General features: G+C 32.6%; 1 protein-coding gene across 1 annotated transcript; it reads right to left on the bottom strand.

Moving 5' to 3' along the window:
• Positions 1-16: 16 nt before the first annotated feature.
• Positions 17-20,943, bottom strand: LOC115882448 (SKI family transcriptional corepressor 1 homolog-B; the record flags this gene model as incomplete). The annotated part of the gene is made up of 4 exons (XM_030900513.1): positions 17-253; positions 2,270-2,441; positions 19,880-20,733; positions 20,790-20,943. Coding segments are annotated over 4 exons (1,311 nt in total), but the record flags the coding sequence as incomplete, so codon positions are not given.
• Between the last annotated feature and the right edge of the window lie 2,064 nt (positions 20,944-23,007).

Below are 23,007 nucleotides of genomic sequence, written 5' to 3'. Positions count from 1 at the left end.
AATAGAAAGAGTTTCATGGAAGATATTCATCATGGTTCCTAGCAACGATGAATCTACTACTTTTTTTCTTTACATGCCCGATATTGCACTAATTTATACAAGAAAAAATATACATGTTCAATCTATGTAACTTTGTTTCTAGTGTCCGTAGTGCTGTATAAAGTACCAACATTTGAACACGTACTACAATCTATTGCTGGCTTCAAACCTATCGTCATATTTACTGGACCTCTTAAAGGCGAATCGGCCTCATCTGAAAAATAAATATACTTGTTAATAGTTTGAGCAAAAATATCATTATACCATATGATCGAAGAAAAAACTGCGTCAAAGGCGGCTGGGCAATGACAATCGATGATAATTTTGGCGAGGTCAAGCCCTGGACGTCATTTACTTGGACCGTACTCTTGTTTATTTTTAAGGGCACTTACTGACAGTCGTCCTTAAGGTGTAATTATTTTTACATTGAGTAAACATTATTTTTCAATGATGTAGTTTAGAACGCGAGAAAAAATAATAATTATAGATTTTTTAATTTATGGCAATTTTTAGTAAATGGCGTCTAGAGAATGACCTTGCTAAAATTATTATCGATTGTCATTCCCCCGTCTTTGACGTCGTTTTTTTTTCAATCATACGGTACAATATTACAATACCAACTCGTCATATTGAATTATTACTAGGTGGATTTTCCAAAATAAGCCTGTTTTTTGAATAGGAATAAATAGGATTATTGATGTTAACTAAGAATTAAATTGTAATTTAACGATTACATGTAACATACATATGTGCGATTATTTAATTGTATTGGACTTAGTTACACCATCCCACATTCAAAGGAAACTGATCAGCATTAAGCCGCTTAGTTGGAATTTGGTGTGAGTGATTAAAATCATTGCCATAGAGAACCTATTTTTACGAAACTGTATTCAAGTTATTATAACATTTATACATCGGAAAGTTACTGAGCACGTGAATACAGATATACCAAACATTTCATTCACAAGACTTTGATAAATCTAAAGCACTCTAAAATATATAAAATTTGTTTTTATAACTAAAATTCGGAGAGTTCTACAATAAATTAATAATATGATAATGTTGTCATTCGTGTGGAAAATATAGAAGAGGCTGTGATGGCATACATTTTTTAACGGGTGATAATTTAAAAACAGTTATATATGTAGAAACTTAAACAATACACAATTATAGAACCTTACCATTATTTATTTATAGCGACAATAAAAATGCTAGTTATAAAATTGACCACTAAAAATAAGATTTATCTTTCTTTCTGGTATACCATCATACCTAGACCTTTGGGTATGATGGCATACTGTATGTTGCTATACCATTTTAGTTCTTTAGCTCCTAAAGAAATTATGCTAGTATTAAAATGTAATATTTTTATTCAAATATAAAAAATTAGTAGGTGTGTATTAAGTAGAAGTTCGTAAAGAACAGCAACATCTGGAGCTGACTTTCAGATTCCTTGAGTCCTTTTGATTTTTTTTGAAAATATTTTCTTTTTCGACTTGAAATGTTGGAGATTCAATAATTTTTTGGAAAACTGGCTTAAATAAATATTTCTGGCTAACTGGCTTAGCTTCAATATCTTCTGAATTACCGGTAAATAACTCCAAAAAGAAAAACCTTACTACTTCGTAATATTTCTTTGCGCTCTTCTTCTAAGCATATTTTTTACATGAAATGTTTTTGCAGCTTTGCCTCAACCTAATGGTTTTACTCTACTACTTCGATAGAAAACTGACTATCTAATAGGGACTAAAGTCTGGACTTCAACTGCTATATCAAAAACAGGGTATTTACACAAAAATATTTTTTTCAATCACTAATAAAAGAGTTTTAGAATTTATCTTCAAAAAACAATCGCAATTATGCGGATTCACTAAACGAGGCATAAAAACAAACTAAATGAATTATTAATTGTCTATTAAAATGTTTCTAACGTAAAGCCGGCCTCAGTCGACACGTGTACTTGACAAGAGTATATAACAAATATACCAAATTTTTGTAAATAGCTATGGCAAGCTTGGCTCTCACACGACGCGACGAGTAACAAATAATTACACAAGTAAACTATTTCCACAACATGGCAAGTATATGCCAATAACAAATGTTTGCCAAGTACGCGAGTCGTTTGAGCCCGGCTTTACAGGTATAAGGAAAATGCAAGTGTGCCATTATAGCCCGTATACCATCACAGCCCGATCTCCCCTAACATATTAATGAAACTCTTAAAAGTTACCTGTGGAACCAATAAGAAATCTTCGATGTAAATCAGGTCGATACAAGAGATTAGATCTGTCGGAGCTATCGAACGGCAACCTTGACAGATTCCAAATCTTGTGCGACAGGGCTGGTAAATTTTCAGGCGGATTCGCTAAAGAAACTTGCGAGTTCACTATCGATTCTGAAATCTATAATTAACAAACAGTTATTTGTCACGTATTATCAGTAATAAACAAAAAAACAGCTTTGAAGTAGGTGGGCATTATTAAAATTATTTTCACAATAAGGGATTTAGAGATGGGATTTTTTTCGATATATCGATATATAAAACAAAAACTCTATATAAAACAGCTATACAAAAAAATACAAAATGCCATTTTCTGTTTTAAATACTTTTGAAAAAATATTTTCTATGTTGTATTTTAAATAATAAAAGTAATTTTTTAATATATGATCAAAAGTAAAGACTACTGTTATGATATCGTTTTACAGTGTCAGAAGAATGTTAAAATATTTAGTTTTAATCATCCGCTGATAGTCCTAACATGGTTAGCGAAACGCGCGTCCAGTGCAAAAGTAAAAGTGTTTTGGTGTATTGTGGTGATTTAGTGTTTTATTTTGCTCTTATAAGACGGGAAAAATCAGAAGACCTCCAAAAGACTTTCATTAATTGAAACAAATAATATTTATTAAACCAGCTAAAGAATTAAAAAAAAAAAATTTAATGTGTATGTACATTAAAAAGAAAGAAAGCATTTTCATTGTGTATTATCGCTTATTTAAAATAGCTGTTTTCTATTTTGCATTTTAAATATAAATTTGAAAATAATTTTCTATTTTATATATATTCCGATTTTTTTTAAATATAGTGATCGATAGATGGATAATTTATCAATATATCGATACCGAAAACATATCTATAGGTAAGATGCAATATGGCCCATTCCTATTCACAACCCGATGTAAATCAGCAATTTTCCAACGATAATCAAAACTTGTTACGTGCTTCTGTTTTATAATGATACAGTATTTTGTTTTCGAATATTATTTTCACCTGTTATCAGACACGTAAATCTGACTTTTTCAGTACAGTGTTTCTTTATCAGTTATTATTAAATATGTACGAGCAAACAATTAATGGAAGCATTAATATTTAGCGAAGGCGTAGATTTCATTTAATTTTAAGCATGGATGGCGTCTAGTTTAATTTTGGTGGGACGTCTAAAGAGCACGGGTTGACATTTTAACGGGTGTGATTTCGTGCGCCCCCGCAATATTACCGTCCCCAAGGGGTACGTTTTCGAACAATAAAAAAAATGTATAATCTTACGTTACGTTTCGATATATAAGGATTTGTGTGGAATAATGGCTTATATACACAAACAGCAGGCTTTATATCGCTAACAAAGTATACGGTGATAAATGTTTAGTATCTCCTATAGTTATACTCCAATTTAACTTATAGGTCACTATTTTCATTTCTTTATTGCCAGGAATAAATAACTGAAATAAAATGGTATTGCACAAAAATGTTAAATAACCTGGTTGTCAATGTTTATTTTACTATTTTATTTATTTATAACACTATTTAATTCTACGAATTATACAATGTTATAAAAATGATTGTAGAGTTATCTATCAGTTTAAAGCATTGATATCTGTTATTAAATCTATATTAAAAACCCTGTTTCTGACATACATTTTTGATATTTCTAAGAAATTAAAATTATCAGTCAAAAAGTTCAAAAACTCTATAATAACTGATGACAATTGAGGGAGGTAAAAATTATGAGTTTAAAAAAATAGACAGATTTGGACAATGTTTGTAGAGATATCTGAAAGATCTAATGTAATCTTCATTTGAACGAACTGACAGTTGTAGGAATTAAGAGTTACCACCCCAAGTGGCAACCCACTTAAAGAGGAACTCAAGAATCTGGAAGACTCCATCCGTAACTTGGAATGGGACTTGGTCTAAGATACTCGAAGAAATTTCTCAGAACTTACGACCGAGAAAAATCAAAGATTTTCTTGATTTAAGTAAGAACAATCTTCAGATTATCATGAAGTCTTTAACAGGGCACTGTCTTCTCAACGAGCACCTCAGTAGATTGAAACTAAGAAACAACGGCAAATGCAGATTCTGTGGGGAAAATGGGGAATCACAAGAACATTCGAAGTGTTGTACGACAGATATCCAAGATGGAGAACACCCTGTGAAACCGTCTCAGATAATGGCTTTTGCCAAAGCCCTAAGACCGTATAATGTGTTATAACTCAGTATAATAACTCAAGAAAGGGGGACACACAATGGACCTGTAAGGTCGCGGTGATTAACCCCCCCCCCCCTCCCATACATTGAACATTCTACAATAGTGACCAGTTTACAACAGTCTTTTAATATACCTTTGTAAAGAGCTTGTAAAATTTTCTATAATTCAGGAAATAAAAAGTTATCACCATGGAAAATATAACAGAGTGCAATTTTTAAGACCTGAAAAGCATACTTTTAATAATAGGCAGTTTTATATGCATTAACCGAATAAAATGTCAGCCAAACAATAACTAACTCGACTACTATAAATTTTCTTCTAACAATTAAGTCGTTTTATATTCAAATGCAGTTCCAACCAGGGGGTGAACAAAAATTAAAGAAAGTGAACATTGCAAAAGTTTTTTTTTATGTGGAAAGAGTATAGTTACCTTAATTAAAACTTCGGTTTAACTTTAAAGACCTTTTTATTTTGAAAGTGAGTCTATTTACATAAATTTCTAATTCTAACCGTATTTCCCGATAAGTTTGAATGGTATTAATGACAAAAATCAGTTCATAATATGTTTAGGCAGCCTAGCAACCGGTGATTTTTCCCAAGGGGATGCAAAGCCATCAGGGGTTAAACATAACACACCAGACAAACAAATTTTGCAAGTCTAATTTGAGCTTGACCGTTCAAAAAATTAATTTATTGACGTAGGGTACATAATCCTTTTTCATAAATTTATTTTTAATTTCTTTTTGGAACTTATAAATAATTAGAAGTATTGAATTGAAATATAAATATAGCATGCTTAGTATTAATATTGAATGTGTCTATATAAAATTCTATATATTTATTTTCATGAATATTCAAATATGAGTCTAAAACAAATTAACATAAAGTCTGGGTTTATTTACGTTCTATTGAACTCTGGGTAGTTTTAAAATTTTATAAAAATATTAAAACATTACTACTAGTTAGTGGTAAAATATAACACTAAAGCACCACAATACAGCAAAACACTTTAATTTTACATTGGACACGCGTTTAGCTAACCATGTTAGCATAACCTGCTGATGATGTTAGTTTTAACCATCTGCTGATAATGCTAACATGTCCGAAACGCGCGACCAGTGCAGAAGTAAAGCATTTTAGTGTATTGTGGTGATTTTGTGTTTTATTTTGCGGTTGTAACACCAATGGTTCCAACCCCCAACTGTAACACTAGCCGGTGTTCAAATTACAATGATATAAAAACTTTGAGGAGAAGAAATTTTTCGTAATAACTATCATCATATAAATGTCTCACAATCATTCTTTACTGACAATTGATGATTATAGGTCTGTTCTCAGAAGAATCCCTGACTAGTCAGCACTGTTCTCATTGGTTAAAATGCGTAGAAACCTGATTGTTAGTCTGGTTTCTACACATTTCAACCAATAAGAAACGCGCTGACCAGTCAGAGATTCTTCTGAGAACAGGGCCTATAACTGTAGAATAATAACATACCTTCATTTAAAAAAAATAGAGATATGTAATTACTTTACAGTTATCTTATATATTACCATAACAACAAAATCAATCACTAAATTATACCAAAACGCTTTACTTATTACACTAGATTAAGCAGATTAACTTCAGTATTTAATTAAAAAAATTCCCAAAAACCTTGCATTTGCTACAAGTCATAAATCGAGGGTGGAGGGTCAGGTTCAGGGGATGGTCTGGTCCTCACAATAGAAATTGACCTCAAATCCAACGACGTAATAAAGAAAGAGGGATATATCCTCTATTATAGATTCTGGACAACACCGGTATCAGGTCTAAGGAGAGACCAAATTAAAAAGGTGGAGAAAATGGAGACAGATCCTCCAGCCTCCACCTAACAGGTACCTTAGCCTCCTCGACTGTGAAGGAGTGAAGGACAGGGAAGGCCAAACCCCAACCGTAGACGGGTGTATACCCCGCAGGAGAAACATCTGCTGTCAGAGGAGGATGGGAAATACCCTGTCCCCCCAGCAACACATAGACTATATGATGAGTTGTAACTCAAGGAAGGGGGACACAATAGATCTTTAAGATCGCAGTGATTACCCCCCCCCCTTCCGCTCATTCTACATTCATTCTATGCATCTGAGACCTGGACCCTGAAAACTGTCAACAGAAAAATAGATAATTTCAAAATGTAGGCTTACAGAAGAATGCTGCGAATTTCAGTTGAAAGTCACCACTCGGCTTTCAACCAAAATAAACCAGTTGTACCTTTAGTACGTTAGATATTTTAAGATCTATAATAGACGGAGAGCTGGCTACATAAAAAACCTTATCATCGTTACATGGCTAATTTTTCTTGTGGAGTATCCTTTTGTGTAGCTATTGTGAAATAGTCATGTCTGCCAGCGCGATCCCGGGGCTTAAAGCGGGGGCGGCCAATCGAAAGGGTGAAATTTTGATACTAAAAATATTATAAGATACACGAGTTATAATTACCAAATAGCTTTTATTTATTATTAAGAAACGTGTAAAATTGTTGACAAACATTTTTTTCGTGGCTAAAATTCCGGCAGACAACGCGAAAGAGGCATGGAATTTTGACAAAAAAAAATCATCGCATGCATGCATGTCGATTTGTGGAATGTCATGTTTATTGTTTATTTATTTAAAAAGCCAAATGCAAAAGGGTAGACAAAAAAATCGTGGCTCAATCAGCGGTAGAGTTATCAAAAGCGCGATATTACTCTACAGGGTGAATCTTGAATAAGAGCAAATATTTTCAGAGCTGGTAGATCTCAATAAAAGAAACATATTTTCTTTTCACCGTTTTCCAAATAAGTCCAAAATAAACGAGTTATTCAAGTTTGAAAATTTAAAAAGAAATTGATTTATTTTTAGCCACCTGTTTTTTTTTCTGCATTTGCATCCATTCTTTTAGTGTGTAGCCATACACTAAAGCCGTAAGCATGGTAGGTTAAGAAATAATTATACCGTGGGTAAATATACGGTAAACAGGCTGTTTCTAAAATATACAGGAAATTTTAAACAAAAATGCATGATTTTCTAAATCTTTTTTGCGACAAAAAAAACTCATAGACGTATTCCTGGGGTCGAAATATAATCACCCTTAAAAGTATTTGCATTTATTTAAGACTCACACTGTATAAGCCTTTTCAGAAAACGCGCGCCACGTTATTAATTGGAACATAATATATGTAAGTCTACAAAAATTTTACGGTGCAGATATCGACTCAGAGGAAGACTCGTTTGCGAGAGCGAGGATTCCCTGAAAGCGCTAGAGTAATATCGCGCTTTTGATAACTATCTGCAGCTGATTTAGCCACGATCTTTTTGTCGGCCCTTTTTCATACGGCTTTTACAATAAATAAATATGACATTCCACTTCCACCAATCGGCATGCATGTATGCCATAAATTTTTTCATTCTCCAAATTTCATTTTTTAATAATTTTTAAAATTTCATGCCTTTTTCGCGTTGTCTGTCGGCATTTTAGCGACTAGGAAAATGTCTGCCAACAATTTTTCACGTTTCTTAATAATAAATAAAAGCTATTTTCGCAATTATAGCTTGTGTACTTTATAATATTTTTAGTGTCAAAATTTCACCCTTTCGATTGGCCGCCCCTGCTTTAAGCCCCGGGATCGCGCTGACAGACATGACTATTTCATAATGGCTACACAAAAGGATACTTCACAAAAAAAAAATAGCCATGTAACGATGATAAGTTTTTTTATGTAGCCAGCTCTTAGACTATAAGAAGCTTCTCTAGCCGTTCATGACAGAGAAACAGAATGTCACCATACTCTTTCGAGAAACGGACGAGAAGAAGAAGGATAGACTACAAAATTAATAACAGAACTAGATAATGAAAATCTAATCTAAGAAAAGCTGAATATTTAATTGAAGTCATAATCTGTTCACAATTAAATCGACAGGCTCCGTAAATTTTTCATGTGCCATCCGCTTGGCAGGCAGAGGTTATGTAAATATAAAAGCGTAATGGAATTCTTACAAGTAAATTAAAGGCGAGTACAATTCGACAATGAGATTTAACTTGACAATAGATTAATTACTGCTTCTATAGCCGGATGAATATTTAAAATATCCAAAACGAATACACAATGTTAGTATTGAATTTACCTACTGCATACAGCTAGCGGACGTTTAAGTCCTGAACAGTCTCCTGGGACAGAGTAAAAATACCCTAAAACGAGGCTCCCCTTCACAGCGGGAATTAGTTAAATTCTAATTATGGTTTTCTTTTTTAGCATTATTTAATTTGCAGACAATGTTTTATCAATAATAAAGAAAGACAGGTCCAAAAGTCTTTTGGACAAATTTCAAAAAATTAATACGTGATAAATTGATGATCTAAAGATAAAAATAAATTATTAAACGAAATAAAAATTATCTAACAAATACGTTCACAGCTTTGATTTTTTACCTATATTTAGTTCTTTTTTAATTGATTTGATTATTTTTTTGATTTTTTTTGTATATTTTATTAAGTAACTTCAAAATTAAAGATTTTAACAAAAAAAAGAAAAAAACTTTATTGTGTTGGTAAAATAATAAATTGCAGTTACTTATTACATCCCCTTGTGTTGACGCCACGCTACGCCGCTGGCGCTGGTGTCGGCAAATTAATATTTCACTCGTTTAAATTAATCCTTGATCTTGGTCAAGATATTGTAACAAAGTTTTTGTCCATTGTGTATAAGAAAATTTTCTCTGCATTATTATTTAATATGTCCTTACCTTCCTAAAATTTTGTTGTTAGTAATAAGGTAAAAAATTTAATGTTCTTTCTCTCTAGGATCAATTATTTTTCACCAAAAACATGTATAAAGAAAAATATTCCTCACCTCATCAATGCCTAGAAGGATCAACTTCAGTAGCTTAAGAAAAAAGTTCGAAAAAATCGTATTGTTTTCTAAATGAGAGTGGAGGGATAATATAACGTGACATTTAAGAACAGTACAACTGGCAATTTTTTAAATTACTTTCCTAAGTTTCCCAAGGGAAATGTTGCTTTCTGGACCGTTATACGAAATCACTTGCCGACTTTTACTACGTAATTTTAAATTAAAATTTACATAATCGCGATGCACTCTCGTCTTAACTAAATTTCTGTCATGCTAGTGTCATGCGCCGCCTTGTTAATTTGCTTAATTTTACCATCTACATGAACACTGCTCTGCATTAGAACTTGTTCTGGATTTAACTCCTGTTATAAATAAAATTTAACTGTTAAGTAAGATATTTTTAAATAAAATTACAGCAAATTTTTCCAGAAGTCTCTAAAAATCTTCGGTATTCTCAAAAGTAGGCTAGATACAAATAAAAAGTGGCCTGGGAATGCAACAATCAACACAACTTTTTGAAAATCAAGGTTGAATGAAACTCATCTGAGTTCGGAAGCATTATGATACTCAGACAAAATTTATCTATCCAGAACTGAATAGAGAAAGAGATAGTAAGAAGAATAATATAAAAATAGTAGAATGTAGAATGAGTGGTAGGGGGTTAATCACCGCGACCTTACAGATCTATTGCATCCCACTTTCTTGAGTTCTTAACAAAAAGAAAAAAATAACTTTTTTAAGTGAAACTTCTTTACACGCTTTGGGGCTAAAAATTCAAAGCCGTGACACACAAGTTAGCGAGACGAAAAATGACAAGGGCTGTCCTTGCTGGCTTAAAGGCTGATTCATGGTACACCGTGACGGACCGGGGCCGTGCGACGGTGAAGGCACGGCCAAACATTGTCAAATGTTATTTATACTTATGCATTCATGCTAAGCCGAGCACGGGCCAAGCTTCGCCGGAACGCGTCCGTGCCCCGTCCGAGAAATGTCGGTGTACATTTTTCCTCGGATCCGCTACGGTCCGGCCCCGTTGCGGCAAACATAAAAGGCTGATTCATGGTACACCGTGACGGGCCGGGGCCGTGCGACGGCGAAGGCACGGCCAAACATTGTCAAATGTTATTTATACTTATGCATTCATGCTAAGCCGAGCACGGGCCGAGCTGCGCCGGAACGCGTCCGTACCCCGTCCGAGAAATGTCGGTGTACATTTTTCCTCGGATCCGCTACGGTCCGGCCCCGTTGCGGCAAACATAAATGAGTCGCCCGGCTAAATACTTCGTTCGTCTACGGGCCTATAGCGACTGTTTTCTAGCAGTGTTGCCGCACCCAACTTTTAGCGCGTACCACATTATAAACTAAAAATGTACCACTTTGGTACAATTTTTTAAAGCACAACAAAATACATCTGCAAATGACTTTAACCGGTTTGGTCGCTGTGAATTTCTTCATAAATTTCTACATAAAAAAACTTCCTGGAGAAAGACACAAATCGAGACGAAAAATATGAAATAGAAATTCAGAAAACCCAATTATAAGTATGTCTAGGTTGAAGAAATCTAAGTAATTCTAATACTACACACAATACTTGGAAAACTTAAATTTTATTAAAAAAAACGCAAATATAGAAGCATGTTAGAAACAGTAAATTTTCAAGTTTTTTCTTCGGGTTATTTAATATAGGCAACGCTATAGACATTACAACGTTTATAATAGGTCGTTAATTAATGCGGATTGTCTGCGAATGGTATCGATAAGCGCGTTTAATGCAATATCAACGACAATAATTATTAAATATCTACTCATTTTCGGTGCGCGTGGGAAATAATTATTGTACCAAATCATCCTGGATTTGAAAATGTAGTACCACTGTACCAAATAGAATTAAAAGTATCAAATTTGGTTTGCACCACTGCGGCAACACTGTTTTCTAGAATATAATCGGCACGGACATGATCCCCGTTGTCCACTAGGTGTAGCATATATTGAAGGCCCGGACGTGGCTCGGTGTCTACTTTACGGAACGTGCCCGGCTCGGGTACGGCTCGGTGTACCATGAATCAGCCTTTAGAGTGACGCGACGTGTATTTGTGAGCAGTCCACGTGTTTATCAAAAATATTTATATTTTAATACAAATTTTGTGAAAGTGAATCAAATTATTTATTAATTAGATACTATAGACTATATATAATTATTACAGGGTGTCCCAGGCTGAGCGTGCATTCGAAGCTTCTAGAGAACTACAATATCTAGATCGGAGATTTTTTGCGCATCATTGTTTTACGAGATCTATCGATTTAAAATATTTTCAATATGGCGGCACTTCCGGAAATACCAGAAATTGACAGCAACTTTTTTATTTTAAATGGGTACCCCCATTTTTATCACATACTTAAATTCTCTGTATAATTTTATGAATTTTGATGTTAAACACTCTATACCTAACATTAACCGTTTTAGAGAAAAAAAAGTATTGAAAATTTTTGGACGAAAAAAACTGCCTGTCAAAAATATGTGTATAGCCTAAGCGTTAAATTTAGTGATTACCACAGCTATTTCAAAAATTAAATTGTTCGAATTTCATATAATAATGACCGCAGCTGTCATGGAACTGAGCGATTAAAAAATTATCATAAATCATTTTTTTTCAAATGAAAACCCACTTTTTTTTATTTTACTAGTGAAAAGGCTTTTCAATTCGTTATTTTTTGACTATACATGTTCCTATACCTAAAATAAACTGTTTTTAAATTATTTAAGATTCAGTGTTAAAGGGTATATTTTTCTTGATTTTAACCAGTAGCCGATGACTTTAAACGTCAAGCGATGTAAAACAATAGATCTGGCCATGTCATATTATGACACTTTGTTCAAAAAGCAGTATGTTATTGATCATCTTTTCCAAGCCAACTTTGCCCTGTTTTTTTCGATCATACGGTATATTATTAATAATATCGACTATTAGATATCAACTAAAGAGCGAAAATACGAGATATATTTTTATAAATACACTTTTAAACTCTTAAGCAGCAGTATTTGTAATGTAGGAAATTCAGATAATTCGTTTTCTGACAGATGGAAATAAATTGTCTGACTGTTTGACACTTAATATCAAAGGAAGCTAGATAAAATCAAGAAAAATATACGTTTTCAAACTAAATCTTAAATAACCAAAAAACGATTTATTTTAGGTATAGGAACATGTATACTCAAAAAGTAACGAATTGGAAAACCTTTTCACTAGTGAAATAAAAAAAGTTGGTTCCTATTTGAAAAAAATGATTTATGATAATTTTTTAATCGCTCAATTCCATAACAGCTACCGACATTATTATATGATATTTAAACAATTTAATTTTTGAATTAGATAGTCACATTTGTCTTCTCTTTATGTCACAGTGGCTGTGGTAATCACTAAATATGACTTTTAAACTATACAAATCTTTTTGACAGGTAGTTTTTTTCGTCCAAAAATTTTCAATATTTATTTCTCAATATTAGATATAGAGTGTTTAACATCAATATTCATAGAATTTTACAGAGAATTTAAGTATGTACTAAAAATTGGGGGCACCCATTTAAAACAAGAAAGCTGCTGTCAACTTCCGGTATTTCCGGAAGTGTCGCCATATTGAAAATATTTTAATCGATAGATCTCGTTGTAAAATAATGATGTGCAAAAAATCTCCGATCTAGATATTGTGCTTCTCTAGAAACTTCCAATGCATCCTCAGCCTGGGACACCCTGTATACACTACACACAGCCATTTTAATACAAATTTTATGAAATTGAATAAAATTATTTATTAATTTTTAATTTATAACTTTTTCAATATTTCAAACTACACTGTGTACGTATGTCCTTCAAATCCTTCAATTTAATAGCTGTCAAAGAGGTGCCACTTCAAATATGCGCACATAGTGCACACGCATTTTTTTGTTGCTCTAATTCATCTTCAAAAGTGGAAATCCTTTGAGAAATATAAATCTAATACTGGTCTGGGAAAAACAAAATAGCATTACTTTATAAATCCTGTTTTATTGAAAAATCGGGGAAAAAATAGAGTGGAATTGAAAAATCGTTCTGAATCGCACCATTAGCAGTAACAATAATAAAATAAATACACATTCCAAGTTAAATGAGTTTTTATCCATGAGGGAGGAAACTGAAACTGAACTGCGGATGAATGTCTCCCAATGGAAACATCCAAACAGTCGATACCGGCGCTGATTTTGTACATGATTGCCTTTTTTATATCGCAAAACAAGACACGTACTTACAAGATAACAGGGTCATTTTGAAACAAGTTAAACGTTTGTCTTGGCTCGTTTCCTTTAGGAATAATGACACCAAGCGAAATGGTTGCCATGTTTCCTCCTTTCTACTTTATTTACTTATTTATTCATACACATCTCTCTCAAAGATCGTTCCAAAATAAACTTTAATACGATCTATCTATACAAGGTGGCGCACTTTGGGCGCACCTCATTCGCCTCAGTTGATTATACGAAAACAAAAACATGTAGAAACAACATTTTTTATGGGTATATGTAGAAAGGCAATGTGCATAATTTAAAATTATTTTGAAATATACAGGGTGTGTCAGATCCATACCAAAGTTATATTTTTTCTTATGGAACACCCGGTATTTCATTACATTTTTGGATTCTTGGGCATAAACTAAGGCATTTATTATAAGGGTTTAATATGTTTAAATGCTTTGGGTTTTGAGATATTTAAAGATATTTAAATATGCATGCTATAATAAAAAAGTGTTTGTTTCTATATCTTTCTGTCTTGGTATAATCCAATGAATAAAAAAACACAGGAACGAGCGTTTCGTATCTGTCACTAAAGTATGCGCGAGACAAAATCGGCCATATTGGTCCTCCGAGTATGACTCATTCTGTTGTCATTTTTTATCGCCCCAGTTCGCCAAATCAGAGGCCAAATTCGAGTGTTCCGAAAATATGGTTAGCTGTGCCGCTTGTGGCTATTCCCTGACACCAAAACATAAAGATGATGGTGTTACATTTCACAGGTAAGAATTTTTAAGCCAATAAAAGCTTATTTTATTTAACTGCTTTGTAAAGGTTAACCTAACCTACAAAACTACAAATGACAAAGCTTGCCTAGAATCATAGGCGTAACTTAGGGTTTGTGTTTTGACTGTTTGGGTTAAAAACTTGGATATTGATTATCATATTATTATAATATATTTCAGAGACAAATTTTTAACTGTACAAAACTACAAATGACAAAGCTTGCCTAGGATCATAGGCGTAACTTAGGGTTTGTGTTTTGACTGTTTGGGTTAAAAACTTGGATATTGATTATCATATTATTATAATATATTTCAGAGACAAATTTTTAACTGTACAAAACTACAAAAAGTCAGACGAGAAGATCGCAATGGGTAAATTTTGTCAAAAACTCTGAGTTTATCCCCAAAAACAGTAGTGTACACACAATGTATACGAAATTAATTTTATTTAAAGGCCAATAAATTTGTATTTTTGACTTTTTATTTATTTACCTTTTCCCATCCGTTTTCCTCCTTTTTTTTAGTTACATAATAATATGTAGGTATAATAATATTACCTATGTTCAATCACTAACTCATTTATAATCCGTTAAATATAAACAAATTAACTCTATATTAAATAACATAAAAGTAAAAATTTATTAAAACTCTGACCTGCCAAGGTTTATCATTTTTATTTTTTTTTCGTGACTTATTTTCAGGGTTCGGAAAACTACATGTTACTTTTAAAAACTACATAAACTACATTACATGTAGTTAATGTAGTTTATGTAGAGGGTGTAGTTTATGTAACCTATGTATGTAACTTTCAAATATAAAGGTTTGGGGCGAGGTTATAATAAGTTGAAGCTTTAAAAACACATAATGTATTTAAGAAAACAGAAGAAATATGGCTTTAGATATAATATTTGCATCATATTATCTCTATTACACCTCATACAAAGGAAAGTTATTCATAATATCAATACATAGTTTATTAACGTAGTTTTCATGTATTAATGAAGCCAAAACAGCTTCATCGACAAAGCAAAACCAAAAAAGCACAAAAACAAATATACAAATAATACAAAAAATTTCATACAATACAAATCAATTCAAAAAAAAAATTACGTCATAAAATTGCAAATAAAACATATATGGACATTGCAGAACACAGGCGTAAACATAAACTAAGGCATTTATTATAAGGGTTTAATATGTTTAAATACTTTGGGTTTTGAGATATTTAAAGATATTTAAATATGCATGCTATAATAAAAAAGTGTTTGTTTCTATATCTTTCTGTCTTGGTATAATCAACCGAGGCGAATGAGGTGCGCCACCTTGTGTTGATTTGGCTTATTTACATTATTATTCGTTAATCATTAATAAACAGGGTGAGTCTTAAATAAGTGCAAATATTTTTAGGGGTAGTATATTTCTTAGTCAGTTTCTTGATAATATGGCAACATAAGTAGTACATTAAATTTATAAAAAAAAAACAGGAAAGATCGAGTGGTCCCCAAAATTTGAGCAAAAAATCACTTTTTTTGGAAATACCTATATGCAACCCTATTCAGGGTGTCCCAGAAATAAGTGCAAGTATTTTAACTGGTAGTATAGTTTAACCCTAGAGGTTTTTTGAGCCTATGAGGTTTTTTGAGCGAAATTTTTTTTTTGAAAATTCCATTTTTTTTTAGTTTCTAGTTAAAAAACATAATTTCTCGATATTATGGCAACATAGGTATTAGATTAAATCTACAAGAAAGAAAATCCAGAGAAGATCCAGTGGACTCAAAATATTAGCAAAAAATCATTTTTTTTGGAAATTTTCAAAGTAAAATAACCCCGTTAATTTGAACTTATTTGAAAAACGATAAAGAGAAAATATGTTTCTTTTATCGAGACCTACCACCCCTTAAAATACTTGCACTTATTTCTGGGACACCCTGTATATTTAACAGATTTTAAAATTTTTAATTTGGAGCCTAGAACCATTTATTAAAAAACATATAATATTCACCTTCACAACTACCCTTGTATGTGTTTGGGAGTAAATTTAAGATAAGTTTCTTAAAATACACATAAATTATTTTAATATACAAAATTTGGAGATGTTTACTTTCTAGAGAAGGTCGGTATACGTGACACGTGAACAGAATTAGCGTAAGCACGTTTAAAAATTATTATTTAGAGCATAAGGCGAATTACAATCCTTCAAATGCAATAAACAAATTAACTAACAATCTAAATCTAAATTAAAATAGAAAATCTAATTAAATATCGACGAAAATTAAAAAAGGCTTGAAAATGGGACCCGGCTTTTTGTTTAAAGAACGCGTTGTACTTAGTAACGGCTCCATAATTAATTTAACTTTAATTTTAACGTAAACGTCATCGTTCGCGGAAGATATTTGCTTTTAATCATTTAGAAAGCTCTCCTCTTGTCCCATTAAACACAAACACTTACGTATTGAATTACAATTGATTAAAAAGACCAACACATTAATCGAGGTGAAAAGGGTGGCAGTATACACACCCTGTACAATATTTACACTTCCACTGTGGATATTTACGCGCCTGTCACCGGTTTTTACAGTTGTTTTTTCCTAGTTGATCTTCTTTTAATATTTAACGTTCCTTCGTTTACTTTAGAAATTAATTATCTCTTACCAGGACACGCGTTATATTTATCATGATTGACTTTTACAAAACATAACTCTGATTTCTCCTGTATTACTGAACTACTACTGTATGTCAGAACTAATTACTTCTTTTCAGAAAACTTCTGACAATTCAGTATATATCTACTAATTCATTGAGTTGTAAGGCCAGCGCCTCTTATCACTTCGACAAGCTTAGATCATTTCTAAATAACTCTGATCTATAGTAAGACTATATCTTTTATAGAAAGTTTAGTAATAATACATTTCCTATAAAGCTCATTATTTTTTGGGGTGTCACAATCTTCATCACCTTTCTATGTTGGCATTCTCAAAGTACAAATCTTATTCAGATTTGTAACACACAGTCAGAAGTTGGTCGTTGCATTTTTGGAATTAGGTCTGTTGTCTCCACACGCGTCCTTGATAAATTTACAATTTCAAAGTGCAGAAGCCTCTTGTAGAATTGTGTCTTTTAGATATTTAGTAAAAGACTCTGGATAAACCCTATATTTCTTGTAAATTTTGTAATCTGTTTGGGCGCCATCCCTTTCATCAACTAGCCGTTAAATTTACTCTTTCAATTTGTAAAATTCTATTGTATACTCCCACAGTTCCTTTACAGTTAAATTACTTTACTTTTGTTGCATTTATTCAATAGCAACATTTGTCGTCTTTATTTTATTCAGGTGACACTTACATAGCAAGTAGATTTTATTTGTGGTAGAATTTTAGAGTTGACTCCAACTTGATAGTATAACCATAAGATCTACAGATTGTTCATCAGTGATTGAAATTTATGAAGCATATGATCTTTTTGCAGTCTATCTATTTCACTGTACTGGCCGTTTAAATTATCTATATCCAGACAGAAGGTGATCTGGATATAGATAGTCATACTACAGAACGTAGACAGTCTATTCTGAGCTTCATAGACTGTCTACGTTCTAAAGTTAACTTTAGACTTGCAGAAGTAGATAATGGAACAAAATTGAAATTTAAATCAGACTCACGACACTACATAAAATAGAAACATATACAGGGTGTTCCAAAAATAAGTGCAAGTATTTTAAGGGGTGGTAGATCTCGATAAAAGAAACATATTTTCTCTTTATTGTTTTTCAAATAATTCCGAAATAACGAGTTATTTTACTTTGAAAATTTCTGGTTCTCAAAATTTTAGCAAAAAATCATTTTTTTCTTGAATGAATCTTTTCTGGATTTTCTTTCTTGTAAATTTAATCTAATACCTATGTTGCCATATTATCAAGAAATTATGTTTTTTAACTAAAAACTAAAAAAAATTCCAAAAAATTTTTCAAAAAATTTCGAATTTAAAAAAAAAATGTCCGCAAAAAAAACCTCATAGGCGTGTTTCTGGAGTTGAACTATACTACCAGTTAAAATACTTGCACTTATTTCTGGGACACCCTGTATACAGATGATAAATAAAGATTCCAGTAAGCAGTAATTTACAATACATTTCAGTTGTCTTATGTACAGTAAATCTAAAATGCTGAATACGAAAATATGATGATGTTGGTTCTAGATAAAAAAAATATATAAAAGAATTAATACGACTTTAAAAACATTTTTAATCCTCTAAGCTTCGTTGAGATTTTTATCAAACCGCACGTTCCAATTGAAAAACACCGTTTAATTGTCGCAAAATACCTGTAATCTGTGGCTAATACCCTTCTCTTAATGAACGTCTGTTATAAGCAATGAAATTCACTCATCTTCAGGCTATTATTTTCAACAAGAGGGGCCCACTGTAACTGCTTCAATTCGTACCCCTCCCAAGGGAAAATGCTCCTCGTCACGTATTAGTTTCGTCCTTTATAAAAGTATAAAGCGGGATTAGATTTGTGTGTGTTTTTTTTTCTATCCTTATCTAACCTTTAGTTAAATCTTCCAGCTCAATAAACGGTCTAGTTATTTTCTCTAATGAGTTTCTTAAATAATGATTTTTAAGTGGTATTTTAATTGGTTTGTTCCAGACTCTATATACAAAAATAATTATTATATTTGTAGCAGTTTATTCAATTCTTTATTTTTGATGCCAATAACTTTAAAAATTACAATTTAGATATGAATGTTTAGTAAAAGAAACTTTAAGGCAAGGCATCATTTATTTCACTGAACTAACTATATATGGAATTCAGTTCATCGGAACATAAAAAAATAACGTATACAGTATCTTCTAAACTTCCAGAACACCTCATCACTGAATGCACCGAGACGACGTCCATTCGTGCCAAGAACTTTGGTACGACTGATATCGGAGATGGAGAACTAATCTCTGGTTCTTAGACAGATTCTGGCTTTTGCCAAAGGCCTGAGACTGTATAATGAGTTGTAGCTCAAAGAAAGGGGACACAATAGATCTATAAGGTCGCGGTGATTAACCCCCCTCCCATATATTCTACATCTTCTAAACTTTCATCATTAGTTTTACTGAAGCACTTATATTATTACCAATACTAACACCAACAAAATAATCTAAATATAAAATTAGAACAATATATATTTCATCAGTTTTGGAACGAAATTCATTTTTAATAATGTAATTAATAAATTTGGTCTTTTAAAAACTAAATGCTTTCTTGACCATCCACTGTTAACTGTTAAGTTTTATACCAAAACAAATTAATGCAAGTTAAAATATTTACTCGATAACATTTAAAGATAGTTGTACTGCTCAGGACGTGAAACTGTTTTTGTATAACGTCTTAAAATATAGACAGTGGAAGTCCAATACATCATTTTCTACCACTATATTTTAATAACACTCACCTTCTCATCTTTCAAATCCCAGCTAGATGAAGGTTCTATGTTATCGTCTGTTGTTTCAATATCCACTTCATTATCACTATCTTCTGATTTCTGGGACCAGGCTTTCTCAACGACTGGCTGAACCGGCTTGAAAGCAGATTGGTACGTTTTGTCCATGGGAAAGAACGGATTGTCTTGTGGGAAAATCATAGAACTGCCTTTGAGCCACGAGAGAGAAGAATAAGAAGAAAAAGAAAGAGGTTTTTGATAAATCAGATCCATGGCAACCCGAGATATTGGCAGAGGGATATCCTGGCAACTTGCTAAGCGCGGTGAGGGAATAATTGGTTGTCCCTGGGATTGTATCCTATTCTGTTTCGGAGAATGCGACACTGACGACGAGCTCAACAGCCTTTTCCTAGTCCCGCCATTAAACATAGCTTTGACATCTTCCCAAGCATGCGTTATTTCCTCGGGAGGACTTCCGCTAAGCTTCATGTGCCTTCTCCATGAGTTAAAATTTGCAGCGTCGGGCTGAACGTATTTGTCGTTGGCACTTAAACGATGAGAATGGAAAATAAACTTGTTTGGAGAGAAGAACAATCCGCAAGCGGAACATTTAATGCATTTAGCTCGCGATGAGTTGTATCGTGACGGAAGGAAAGAACCTCTGCAGCCCCAAGCACATTCGTGATGAACTGCAAAGGCAAAGTCGTCTGGAAGCCTTGGTGGAGCGTTATCTCCGATAAAACTTTTACAAAGACGTTCTGCTTCGCGCCTGGTTATCATTCCGCATCTTCTGGAAGATACAGGCATTGCTCCAGCTCGGCGAAGGATCTCTAACTGAACTGGAGTGCACTGGACACAAGTTATTCCTACAGAACACATTCATAAAATATGACAACCATCGTCGAATGTTTTTACTTGTTACCTAAAGCAACTCTACGATTGTGTATTTCGTTGTAGCTAAATTGTTTTAAAAGGGTATTGGATATTTGTGCTAAACATAAACGCTCTTGATTTTCTATTACTAACGAAACTATAGGAACACCATACAATACTACAGTAGACACCTGAAACTGATTTGTTTAATATAAGTTACTTTTTGTCCCTAAATACTTTAAATAATGTGTGTCTTAACTAAAATAATTACCCCTTTGATTCAATGAAAAGAACATCGCGGTAGGTGTAGAAATAATATTTCAATTGGATCAATCAAAAGATTAAGTAATTTAGATATATATTTATATTTTTCCTATTGTAATATTAATGTTTGACATTCAAATAAATCAAGAACTGAAATCTGATCATTGGACCATCTATACATCCTTCTTCAGAGAACACACATCATCCAAATTCTAAGTCATCACAAATCTAATTTATAAAAGGAGATGGCAATATGTCTCAGGGATGTCTTCCGTATAACAGTCACTGTAACAGGACTTCACCCAGATGTATCGTTTATTTGCGGGATTCATTGGGAAATACCTGGTTGTGTACCAAGCTGCACAGCACTTTCAAATTCAATTTTTTTTTATTCCGTCATATATTTGATGGGAAAGCCTTTTGCCTTCAAGACAAGACCACCGACAAAACATCGAAAGAGCTAACTCTAAAAAACTCTCATGTTTTTATTCGTAATGTGTTGGTGTTATCATACTTCAGCCTCATGATGAACTAGGCACCAATTTAGTATACTTAGTGTTGGATTCTGACCTGCAAAGTGACCGATCACTACGTCTTTGTCCTTGTGGCCACAATCGAATTCAACAAGAATCCAGAGGAAAACCTTCGTTAGTCTTTGCAATTAGTTGGTCCTGACTTTACCTATTGCCTTTACCTTTACCTATTGCATCAGGTACACATTTGTGTTTACCTCTACAGGATACAAGGCTAGTGATGAGCAAGACTGGTCTAGGTCTTATGGTCTTGGTTGAAACATACCGAATATAACCGTATTAGACTGTGCTATATTAGTATGTGGTATTAGTTAAGTCGCTCATAGTTTTTGGACCATTCAAATAAATAAATATGATATAAAAAGTTACGTATTGATTCAAAATGATTGTTTTAAATTATTATAAATAGTGTTTTACGATTTATTCAAAGAAAAATTAAAAAAGTAATACTTATACAGGGTGGTTCAAATTGTAATCGGGAAACTTTGGCAACATATTCTGTAAATAAGTAAAATGCCTCGTTTCGGGGATACAGGGTTAAAAAATTTCATTTTATATAGGTTTTCCAACATATTTTCTGAACTAACGTATATTTGGATGAAAATTGGTATCTGTGTATTTTTTTACATGAGAAATTGAATTTTGATGGTAGTAAGACTCCCTCCCACTTGTAGGGGGCACACATTTTCAACTGTCTTGAATTATAACTTTTTGTCCGTGCCTGTATTATACTACTGAAAAAGAAAACAAACCAAACAACTTACACTTCCCCCATTTTTTTACTCAAAAAGGGTGCGTTGGAAAAAATCGGAACGAGCAACCATTCTCAAGATATGTGGAATCGATATATAATCAATATGTCACCACTGACAAAAAATAAACATGTAGACTAGATAGTTATTAGACCGAAGTAATAAATTTGGATTTTTTTTGTGGCAAAATTTCATCAAAAACCAGACATCAATTTTCATCCAAGTATCTACGTTAATTCAGAAATTATTTGGAAAGAACCAAAATAAAGATGAAACTTCTACACCCTGTATCTCCGAAACGAAGCATTTTGGACATACATTTATACGAAGTTTTTTTCTCATTTTTATCTGCAGATTTAAATATAAATAAAAAATAATCTTTTCGATTTAAATTCGGCCCACCCTGTATATTAAAAAAAATTATGGGACAAATATTATTTCTTTCTTCAAAAATTATTTGGAAAGAACCAAAATAAAGATGAAACTTCTACACCCTGTATCTCCGAAACGAAGCATTTTGGACATACATTTATACGAAGTTTTTTACTCATTTTTATCTGCAGATTTAAATATAAATAAAAAATAATCTTTTCGATTTAAATTCGGCCCACCCTGTATATTAAAAAAAATTATGGGACAAATTATTAAAAAAAATTATGGACTTTCTTCAAAAAGTTTCCTTGGCATTAAATTACTTAAAATTTGTTTAAAGATTTTC

Source organism: Sitophilus oryzae, unplaced genomic scaffold (genome assembly GCF_002938485.1).
Source record: "Sitophilus oryzae breed Bouriz unplaced genomic scaffold, Soryzae_2.0 scaffold_177_pilon_pilon, whole genome shotgun sequence".
Lineage (NCBI taxonomy): Eukaryota > Metazoa > Arthropoda > Insecta > Coleoptera > Curculionidae > Sitophilus > Sitophilus oryzae.
This window is presented reverse-complemented; position numbering and strand designations above follow the sequence as displayed.